Below are 11,334 nucleotides of genomic sequence, written 5' to 3'. Positions count from 1 at the left end.
GAATCTATAGGCTGTAAATTAAAGTGGTGTTTGTTCCCCTCTTGTTTCGTGTAGTTACAGGGTAAGTATGAATCTGCGGGCTGTAAATTAAAGTGGTGTTTAATTTACACATTTTCTAATTTCTACATGGTGAAAGGCACACAGCGCACTATTCTTGCGATAGGAAACGATTCAGATAGTGTAAATATGCTTTCAGTTGAGGCGAATAAAGTCTGGTTTCATGTTACTCTGACGCACACCGCCGCAGCGCACACACATAGTCTAGACCAGAGCCGTTGACTAGAGACATGAGAGTGCAGCACGGATCATATGCGCGAGTTGGTGCAGACAGCAAAACATATCGGACCCATTTAAATTCTGCACAGAATGCTGAATTTCAAAGCGATATGGAGGAGATTATAAATGATAAACGGTTAGAGATTAGGAGGAAAAAAGGGGAGGAGGTGTTAACAGCTGGAGCCATTTCAGGGGAAATTACGTCAACACACTGACCCCAGACCTCCTAATTGTATCTCAAACCTGATTCAGGGATGCACCCTTTCTGACTCTCCTCAAGCTCACTGTCCTCACTCTAAGAAGGAATGACCCTAACTGCTCAATCAGGTTCCTTCTGCCCATAAAATGTTATTGTGTCCATTTCCTTTAAGTATCAGTGTATATTAAAAACATTGACTATTGGTGCATTTAAATCATGTCAGACAGATCGTATTTACAAGTTGAACGCACATGAACGCCACCACAAAGTAGTGAATATGAGTGGGAAGCAATGGCGGCAGGAATTCAATTCAATTATGATAAATTTATTTCTGAATGCTGACAGTACAATGTTTTGTATGCATTATGTGTACTGTTAATGGAGAAAAGATATAAAGTTTGCCAGAAAACACTACTCGTTTATCCAGTTTATGAGCTGATAGTGTGACGACCCTGAGTCTTCCTATTGGGCAGAATGGGAGAGCTTCCGATTGGGTCTCCTGTTAATTGCCAAATTAACTTGAGTGTGTGTGTGTATGTGTATATAAGCCAGTGTGTTTCATTAGAGGTTACGCTCTCTGTGGGATAGACATTCCCAGAGGCGTCTCCATGCTGGATGTAAGCACTTCTTGATTATTTTCTCATTTGTTTGTTTATCTTAAGTCATGTAGCATATATGTATATTTTGTTATATGTTCATTCATTCATTGTTTACCCCTAGACTTTTGTTTGTTGTTCTTTGTTTGTGTTCTTTATGCACAGTTTAATAAAACACTTTTCTTTGATTGGACCTTTGTTGTCGGATCCCCCTTTTATGTTGCGACTCAAAACGAGCGGGTCGTAACATAAAATTGGGGGCTCGTCCGGGATACTACAGGCTTAAGTAGATGCATCATGTTTAGAGTGTCATCTATGTAAATGAGCAGACTTCAGGTAGTTAGAGTGTTCTCAGTTGGGTTTTATAATCCTTCCATCGAGGCACTATTTGTTGTTTTCGTTTGTTATTTTGCCTTTCTTATTTTTGAAGGTTATTCTGGGCGGAGGTTTTAAATCTCTGTCGGGGGTACGCTTCCGGCTTTTGGTTTCATTACCAATTGTCGTGAGTTCAGCGTTTAAAGCTACCTCGAGTCCGGTACACCTTTGAAGAGCAGGAAGGTTAGTTAGTTTTGGGTTTATAGTTAGCTGGAGTCTCTCATTTTCATATAAGATGGTACTGTTGTCTTTTTCTGTATCTGTGTTTATGATGCCTACAGAGGTTGAAGATAATTTGAGAAATGACTTGTGGTAAGTCTTTATTTATCTTAACTACGGTGGCTTAGACTTGGAGCGCGGATATATGACGATTCCTGACGAAGTGGCTGATGGGATTTGTATTTTTCACGCTCTAGGGTTAGCGGTATCTCGTGTGTTAGCTTTGCGGCGTCTCGCGGGGGTTTGTATTGTTGTTGTTTTGCTCTCCTGCTTCTTTTTGCAGAAATGGCGTCGGTAGTCGAGGATTTCTTTGCATTTCCTTCGGAAATACTTTTGGAGCGATGTACGAAGGAAGAGCTGTTGCAGATTGCCGAACGTTTTGATGTGGAGGTAACAACTAATGATAAGAAACTTAAAGAGACGCTGATGAAAGTTGTGAAAACTGCGTTGTTTGAGCGGGGTGTTTTAGAGGTAAGAGCTCACGTTATTGATCCTGATGTATCTTTAACCTCTCCTCTTTGTGGTCCCGATCGAAACGTGAAGTTTAGTGAGATGTCGTTGCAAGAGAAACAGTTGTGTGTTGATGCAGAAAGATTTCGTGCTGAGCGCGATGCGTGTGCACTTAAAGAGAAAGAGTTAGAGTTAGAAAATGATTTAGAATTAAAGAAGTTACAACAGCAGGTTGAGATGCGAAGAATGGAGTTAGAGTTTGAAAAAGAAAAGGAGGAAAGAGAATTTCAGTTAAAGAAACTTGAGCTAGAGCTGAATGCGAATCCACCTGAAACTCCACTCCATGCGTCACCTATTGAGGCTCGGTTTGCTGCACCTGTTTTTGATGTTTGTAAAAACATTAGATTAGTGCCGCTATTTTTAGAGAAGGAAGTAGAGAAGTATTTCCAACATTTTGAACGTGTTGCAGAGTCTTTGAGATGGCCAAAAGAGTTTTGGACATTACTCTTGCAATGTGTATTAGTAGGGAGAGCACAAGAAGTGTATTCAGCGTTGACTATGGAACAAAGTGGTGACTATGAGGTTGTTAAATCTGCTGTTTTACTTGCTTATGAGTTGGCACCTGAGGCATATCGCCAGAAATTTAGGAGTCATTTTAAAACTGAGAAGTGCACGTATCTTGAGTTTGCTAGAGAGAAACAGAACCTGTTTGACCGTTGGTGTTCCTCTTTAAAAGTTACAACTAAGGAACAACTTAGAGAACTCATTCTTCTGGAAGAATTTAAAAACTGTGTTCCAAGTGCTGTCGCTATGTATCTCAATGAACATAAAGTGACTAAAATGTCAGATGCTGCCCTTATGGCAGATGAATTTGTTCTCACTCATCAAGTTTCGAGTGGTCATATGAGTGATTTGAGTAGGTCTAAGTTGAGTCTCTCTGTTAAAAATAAAAAGATGGTTCCACGCCAGAATGTGTCAAACCCTTCCGCTGAAAATAGTTCAGTCATGCGTACAAAAGGTGAAATGGTTTGTTTTTATTGTAAAAAACCAGGACACAAAATCTCAGACTGTGTTATTCTTAAAAAGAAAGACCGAACTGTTAAACCTGTTGGTTTAATTGCGACGTCGACCGTGAATAGTACTCATGAGCAACTTGACAAGGTTGAACTGCTGAATAAGACTGAGAATGTTAAAAACAGTGATTTTATGCCATTTCTCACGGAAGGGACTGTTTCTTTGCCTCACTCTAATGAAATTGTGCCTGTTCGTATTCTAAGAGATACAGGGGCGGGGCAATCGTTTTTGTTGGAAGGACTGTTACCTTTGTCAGAACATACTGCCACTGGTTCTCATGTGCTGGTCAGAGGGCTTGAGATGGGTTACATGGAAGTTCCTTTACATCATGTCTATCTTGATTCAAAGATTGTTTCAGGAGACGTGGTGGTTGGAGTTCGTGCCATGCTTCCTGTTCCTGGTGTTACTTTCATCCTTGGAAACGACTTAGCCGGAGGTAATGTCTGGGAGAAATCTGATGGAGGTGTTTCACCTGTAGTGGTTTCTGCGGATGAGAAACTAAGTAGTTCATCTGACTGTCCTCATTTATTTCCTGCCTGTGCTATCACTCGTGCAATGACTAAGAAAAATATGCCAGATGAAACTGACTGTGATCTTAGTGATACTTTTATTGCTGCGGAAAACCTTTCTCAGCTTGAATCTAGTACTGTGTGTGCTAAAGCTGAAGATGTGTGTTCTGTAAATGAAGAACAATCCAATGATTGTGAGACTAAGTCTGATTCCATGCCTGACAGTTCAGTTTGTAACCCTGCTAACACCTTTTCTTTGTCATCACTTCAGGGTGTGACTCGAGAGGAGTTGATTCAAGCACAACAGGCGGATGAAACTCTCCGAGCACTGTTTTCTTTAGTCGCTGGGGGCGAAGGAAATGAGCTTTTGTCTGTCCTTTATTTCTTACAGGATGGATTACTTTGTAGACAGCAGTCTATGAGTGCTGATTCTTCACTTGATCCTAGAGTCCAGATCGTCGTACCTCTCACCCATCGTCAAGCTGTCCTCAAGTTATCACATCAGGGGCTTGCTGGTCATATGGGGGTACGGAAGACGTATGATAGAATTTTGAGGAAATTTTACTGGCCTAGAATCAAGAGGGATGTGATTCAGTATATACGGTCCTGTCACACATGTCAGATGACAGGTAAGCCGAATCAAAAGATTCCATTAGCTCCTTTACAGCCTATAGCTGTGGTGACCACTCCTTTCGAACATTTAATTGTTGATTGTGTTGGTCCTTTACCACGTTCTAAGGCTGGACATGCGTATCTACTCACTGTGATGTGTCAATCTACACGTTATCCTGCCGCCTATCCTTTGAGATCTATTACTACGAAAGTTATAGTAAAGGCTTTGACGAGTTTCATGTCTACTTTTGGCATTCCAAAAGTTGTTCAGTCCGACCAAGGCTCAAACTTTATGTCTAGACAGTTTTCTAAAGCCATGCGCCAACTAAACATTAAACACAATGTCTCAAGTGCTTATCATCCTCAGAGTCAAGGAGGGTTGGAAAGATTTCATCAGACTCTTAAGTCGCTCTTGAGGTCTTATTGTGTTGAACTTGATAGTGACTGGGAGGAAGGACTTCCCTGGATGCTGTTAGCCGTTCGTGAGGTTGTGCAAGAGAGCACGGGCTTTAGCCCCAATGAGTTAGTGTTTGGACATACTGTTAGAGGTCCTATGGCTGTCTTGGCAGATGAGTGGACATCATCTCATCCTCCTGAGAACGTGTCAGATTACGTTAGCAGTTTCCGTTACAGACTCTATGAAGCCCGAGCTGTAGCTTTAAGGAAACTGGGTAAGTCGCAAGGGAAGATGCAGAGGCTGTTTGACCGTAAAGTCAAGCCTAGAATTTTTAAAGTGGGTGATAAGGTGTTGGCCTTGTTACCCATCTTGACTAGTCCATTCCAGGCTAGGTTCGCTGGTCCTTACACTGTTATTAAGATTTGTCGTAATAACAATTATGTGTTGAGTACACCTAATCGTCGTAAGAAAACACAGGTTTGTCATGTTAACTTGCTGAAATCTTATGTGACTCCTGTACCTTCATTGCTTGTCGATGTTGTGACCACTGTAGATCTGAGTGCTCCAGAAACGCCGGTGGAGATTGGTCCTTCACGAGGTGCTGTGGAAGGCCGTCTAAACAACTCTGAGGTTCTTGCTAACCTGGGTTATCATTTGTCTCATTTATGTGAATCTGAAAAGGCTGATATTATCAAGTTGATAAATTCCTTTCCTTCTCTCTTTTCCGACATTCCTACTCGAACTCACGTCATCGAGCATGACATTGAAGTTGGCTCTGCTCAACCAGTTAAACAACATCCATACCGAGTAAACCCTATTAAAAAGAAGTTGTTACAGAAGGAGGTGGATTATTTGCTTGCTCATAATTTAGCAGAACCTAGTTTTAGTTCTTGGAGTTCTCCCTGCATCTTGGTGAGGAAACCTGATAATTCCTATCGTTTCTGCACTGATTACCGGAGACTTAACACTTTAACAAAACCTGACTGTTTTCCTTTACCTAGGATCGATGACTGTGTAGATTGTGTTGGTTCTGCGCAGTTTGTCAGCAAGTTCGATCTTCTGAAAGGTTACTGGCAAGTACCATTAACATCTCGTGCTAAAGAGCTATCTGCTTTTATTACACCTGACAGTTTCCTACAGTACACCGTCATGCCTTTTGGAGTTAGAAATGCTCCCGCTACTTTTCAGCGATTAGTTAATCGAGTGTTGTCTGGGTTGACGGGATGTGAGGCTTACTTGGACGATGTTGTCTTGTACAGTTCGTCTTGGTCTGAACATCTCGTACAAATCACAGAACTTTTTGAACGCTTAGCAAAAGCCAACTTAACGATAAATCTTGCGAAATGTGAATTTGGAAAGGCAACTGTGACATATTTGGGTAAGGTGGTTGGTCAAGGGCATGTAAAACCGATAAATGCAAAAGTAGAAACTATCTGTAGTTTTCCTACTCCAACTACACGTCGCGAGTTACGACGGTTTCTTGGGATGGTGGGGTACTACAGGGGTTTTTGTAAGAATTTTGCAAGTGTCGTTGCCCCTATGACAGACTTGTTAAGCCCAAAGAGACTTTTTAATTGGTCAGAGCAGTGTCAGAATGCCTTTGATAATGCTAAATCCTTGTTAGCATCTGCTCCTGTTTTAGTGGCACCTAGTTTTGAGAAAAGGTTCTTACTAGCAGTTGATGCTAGTGCATCTGGCGCCGGTGCTGTCCTTTTACAGGAGGATTCAAAGGGAATCGAGCATCCGGTTTGCTACTTTTCCAAGAAATTTAATTGTCACCAGCAAGTGTACTCCACGGTAGAGAAGGAGGCTTTGGCCCTTGTTTTAGCTGTTCAACATTTTGAGATCTATTTAAGTTCAGTCTGTGGACCTATTATGGTTTACACTGACCATAACCCGTTGACTTTTATAGATCGCATGCGTGGAAAGAATCAAAGGATTCTGAGATGGAGCCTTATTCTCCAACCTTTCCACCTGCAGATTACACACATACGTGGCAAGGATAACATCATCGCTGATGCTCTTTCCCGTGTATAAGAGTCCAAATGCGTTGGGTATCTTATACATTTTCTTGTCTTTTCTCTATTTGTTTAGGTTTTTTTTTTCTCTTCCTCGTTTTTTTTTTTCTCTTTCTTTTCCCCTCTCTGATGTTCTAGGGCCCAGGATTTCAGGAGCGAAAAGAAGTTGGGATTTATGAAGATGAGTGTTAATGATATTATATACTCATATATTTTGGTGGTGGTTTTTGCAAATGTATTTTTTTTATTGTTTTTTTTCTCTTTTGTCGGTTTTTCAGGAAACCTCCTTTTAGAGTGGGAGGTGTGACGACCCTGAGTCTTCCTATTGGGCAGAATGGGAGAGCTTCCGATTGGGTCTCCTGTTAATTGCCAAATTAACTTGAGTGTGTGTGTGTATGTGTATATAAGCCAGTGTGTTTCATTAGAGGTTACGCTCTCTGTGGGATAGACATTCCCAGAGGCGTCTCCATGCTGGATGTAAGCACTTCTTGATTATTTTCTCATTTGTTTGTTTATCTTAAGTCATGTAGCATATATGTATATTTTGTTATATGTTCATTCATTCATTGTTTACCCCTAGACTTTTGTTTGTTGTTCTTTGTTTGTGTTCTTTATGCACAGTTTAATAAAACACTTTTCTTTGATTGGACCTTTGTTGTCGGATCCCCCTTTTATGTTGCGACTCAAAACGAGCGGGTCGTAACAATAGGCATGAGTGACCAAACATAATTTCTCATTGCTGTGGCTGTCACGGAACAGAAGAATGCAAACACAGGTAATTGTCTGAACAGTATTCATTGAACAACGATGAGAAAGCAGATGAGATTTTGGTTTGCAGATCGTTATGGTGATACTGGTTTGAGAATGAGAGTCTTATCTGTATTGCAGGTTTCAGAGAGAGGTGGCTAAAGGTTGAAAAGGAAGAGGACGTGGCAGTTCGATGCAAAAGTAAGTAATCCACAGGTAGGTAAGCATTCAGGGTAGAACAAAATCACTAAAGATGCAACCGGAAACATAGCAAATGATGAAAGCAGAATTCAAAATGTAGGGGCTGCTGTGATGCAAGGGACATTCACAACCGTTTCTGTCAGAGTTTTACAGAAGCACCAAGAACACTGTTGTTTTGACTTGCTACTTGTAAAATCCTATCATTAGGCTTGTTGGACTTAAAGCGGAGAGAGCGATTCAAAAGCAAACGGAGCCTTCTGCTCTCTAATCGCTCTCTCGCGGTACTTTGATGTCATAAACCGATCGGTTTGTGGCTGTGCAGCACCGCTTCAAGTCCAACAAGCCTCTTGCCTCTGTAATAATGGACAACACATGATAAAAACTTGCAGCACGGCAATTGAAAGCCAGCTAATACGCACACCGTCATTCATTTTGAAATCAAATTATTCGATTCGCATCTTAGGAGTTCTTAATAGTTCTTCTGTGGCCTTATGGGCTTTTGTTGACAAAGGGCATTTAGCAGTTTCTGCCAACAAACCGATATTTCTGAATATAGAAATATTAGTGAATTTGAAGCGAAAGAATTTGATGAACATATACTACGTGCAGAGAGCATTCGCTCAATATGATTATCTCATTTTTGACAGAAGTGGCGTTTAGCGGCTTTTGCATCTGAACTCTACAACTCTAAACATTTATGGCAGAAATGTAGGCTATAGATCATGAAAATCAAGAAAATGTGTATATCAACATTGTGAAGTCAGCCATTTACATCATTGTCTTTGATCTTATTCAATTCACATTTATTTTTTATAGCGCTTTTCACAATACACATCGTTTCCAAGCAGCTTTACAGAAAATAGAGTGATCTGTTATTACAGGTGCATTTCAGAAATACATATACAAATCACGCAGTTAGAAAACAATATATTTATTTAAACAATGTATCATATTAAGGCAGAAACAGTGAGCTCATTGAAGTAATGAATACATGTTGTTAACAAATTATTAGGATAGTATATAGAACATTTTGCATTGGGGCATTTTGCTTCATTTTGCATTTTACTCAAATATGATTTCAAATATGATCTCACAGAGGCCACGTGAGGTCATTATTAGTCCCCTTGCAGTCAGTATGAGGACCTGAAATACTGTATGTCTAATTATTAATCATGTGCTTGAGTTATCATTAGGGGTGTAACGATACACCTATGCCATAGTTCGGTTCATATCATGGTTTTGGAGCCACGGTTTGGTTCGGTTCTGTTTGCTGTAGAGGCAGGGTTCATGGCAGGGCACCAGCAACAATAACACTAGATTCACTTTTAACTTAATAACAACAACAACAATAATTTAACTTATTAACTTTATCTTTATTAACTTTATACATTGGCTTCACATTTCTTTAGAGTTAGCATACATGAGTAAACTAAAATGAAATAAATGCCTCAACTGTCTCGACTAGTCATTTATAGAGATCATCATTGAGGTACTAGGATCCTCCCTGTCAAAAAAAACAAAAACAAAAATTGCATGCACAGGGATGGTGTAAATAGGCTAATATCATTCTGAATTATTCTCATCTTAACTGACCTGTTGATTTCTTCTTGTAGTAAATAAATCCAGCAGCTGTGGTGATGATTCCCAGCACCAGACCAGAGGCTCCAACAGTGATTTTATTCCTCTCAGACACAGGGAGAGATGGATCTGTCGGGTACACTGGTTTGTGAAATGATGTTCTCCACAAATGTAGTACTAAGATAACAGTTGGTGAGTATATCCTCTTACCCCAGTCATAAATCATGGGTTTATTGAAGCTGGCATGCTCCACCATACAGGAGATCTTCTCTCCAGATTTGGGGCTGTATTCCAGCACAGAGTGGATCTGGTAGTACCAGTCGCCATCAGCCATCTCCATTGTTGAGGTCACTTCAGAGGTCATCAGTTTACCATCTCTCAGCCAGGACACTTTGATGTGTGGAGGATAAAACTCATATGCGCTGCACATCAACACAGCCGGATGTCTGCCCCCAGCCCACTTCGCTGCACTGAGCTTAACCTTTGGTTTCACTGAATCAAGGAGAGCAACATCCTAAATACACATTGTGTACAGTATAAAAATCATTATGTCTATGGAAAGTCCCTTTAAAACATCGTACAGTATAAAAATCTATAGATCTAAGAATTACACCTATGGAGAGTCCCCACAAAGCGAAAGGGGGGTTGATTTGACAAAAGAAAGTTCAATTGAAGAATCCCTATAAATATGAATTATTCTTATTCACAATACATTTTTTAAATTAGATTCATACATTTCAAAATACTACTTATTGCTTACCATGGTGATATAAAAAAAATATGTTAATAATTATTTAGTTTCTAGCATATGTTCTACATGTTGACAGTAAAAATGAGAAAAGACTCTTGTGCCACTTACCTGATTTATCACAGATATGGGAGTCAATTTCTTGAGCATTACTTTTACAGAACCAGCCCACAATAGCTCTTTCTTCCTGCAAAAATGAACCATTGTTCCAGAACGCTGCAAGTTTCATTCCATACTCATTAAATCCCACAAATCTCCCCAGAGTGCTGTCAAACTGTATGAATAGATATTTATTGAAATAATAGTTGTCAAAATACACCATGTCACTGATATTAGAGGAGCTTTAGATGCATCTTGACATACGGTATCGGTAATATACATTAGCTGAAAAAGAATGTAGACAGAGAACAAACTGTCAGATAAATACGTCAAGAAGAAAGAAACAGAAGAACTTGGATGCATCAGTCAGTTGCAGTATATGATTATCTTCTTAAGTAATATTTCCCTTAGAAGGTCCATCACCATTAGAATGAGTCACCCTCCTTAAGATAATGATGCACCACCACTAATAATGCAATTATTATTGATATTTAATTATATTACTTCGATACCTCTCATGTTACTTACCACTTTCTGTTACAAGGAATGCAGCCAGTGTCAATATGAGATGACAACTCAAGAGCTTTTGCAGTGACATTTTCACTCACACTGAATCCCAGCTGAATGCTGCCAGGGCTTTGTTCATGTTCATGAGATGGATGTCTAAGATAACTGTTCAACCAGTTAGTGCAAGTGTCAAGTGTTGCTAGGCAGCATTCTGCTTTCATTTTAAAACCAAAACAATGACCAGTTATCCGTCTGACTGACTAAGTGTTACATTATTAAGTGACTAATTTAAATAATCAGGGGTCCAAGCACGGAAGTGTAGATTGCCAGAGGTCCAAGCACCAAAGGGTGTCAAAATTGGCAGGATGGTCCAAATCGTGCACCTTACTCACCACTACACACAGCTATCTGACTCTAGGTAGTGCTATAATATGACAATTTGCATTTTGGATCAGAACTTTGAAGAGTAACTTTACTATTAACTTTGAGTTTGGATACTTAAAAATCATGGCTGCCAGCAGCCAATCAGATTTCAGCAGCTGTTATGAAAGTGGATATTTGTACATAATTACTTTCATTTATAAATAATTAAACATTATATAATGCTCAACAGATCATTATACCCTTAAACGCATACCTTGTGTCTTTAGTAACTGGGGCCGGTAACACTTTATAATAATGTTCAGTTATAAGTCACTTATAAGTTATTAGTTAATGATGAACTAATCA

The 11,334-nt window shown here is 39.8% G+C and overlaps 1 protein-coding gene across 1 annotated transcript; it reads right to left on the bottom strand.

Annotated features, from left to right (window-relative positions):
* Nucleotides 1-7,429: 7,429 nt before the first annotated feature.
* LOC307132463 (DLA class II histocompatibility antigen, DR-1 beta chain-like) lies at nucleotides 7,430-10,755 on the bottom strand. The gene is made up of 5 exons (XM_079826799.1): nucleotides 10,627-10,755; nucleotides 10,111-10,383; nucleotides 9,462-9,743; nucleotides 9,267-9,380; nucleotides 7,430-9,177 (listed from the first exon to the last, which is right to left on the bottom strand). Exons 2-5 carry the CDS (start codon nucleotides 10,319-10,321, stop codon nucleotides 9,155-9,157), a joined length of 630 nt encoding a protein of 209 aa, XP_079682925.1. The 5' UTR covers nucleotides 10,322-10,383; nucleotides 10,627-10,755; the 3' UTR covers nucleotides 7,430-9,154.
* Between the last annotated feature and the right edge of the window lie 579 nt (nucleotides 10,756-11,334).

Source organism: Gobio gobio (assembly GCF_949357685.1).
Source record: "Gobio gobio genome assembly, chromosome: 10".
Classification (NCBI taxonomy): domain Eukaryota; kingdom Metazoa; phylum Chordata; class Actinopteri; order Cypriniformes; family Gobionidae; genus Gobio; species Gobio gobio.
This window is presented reverse-complemented; position numbering and strand designations above follow the sequence as displayed.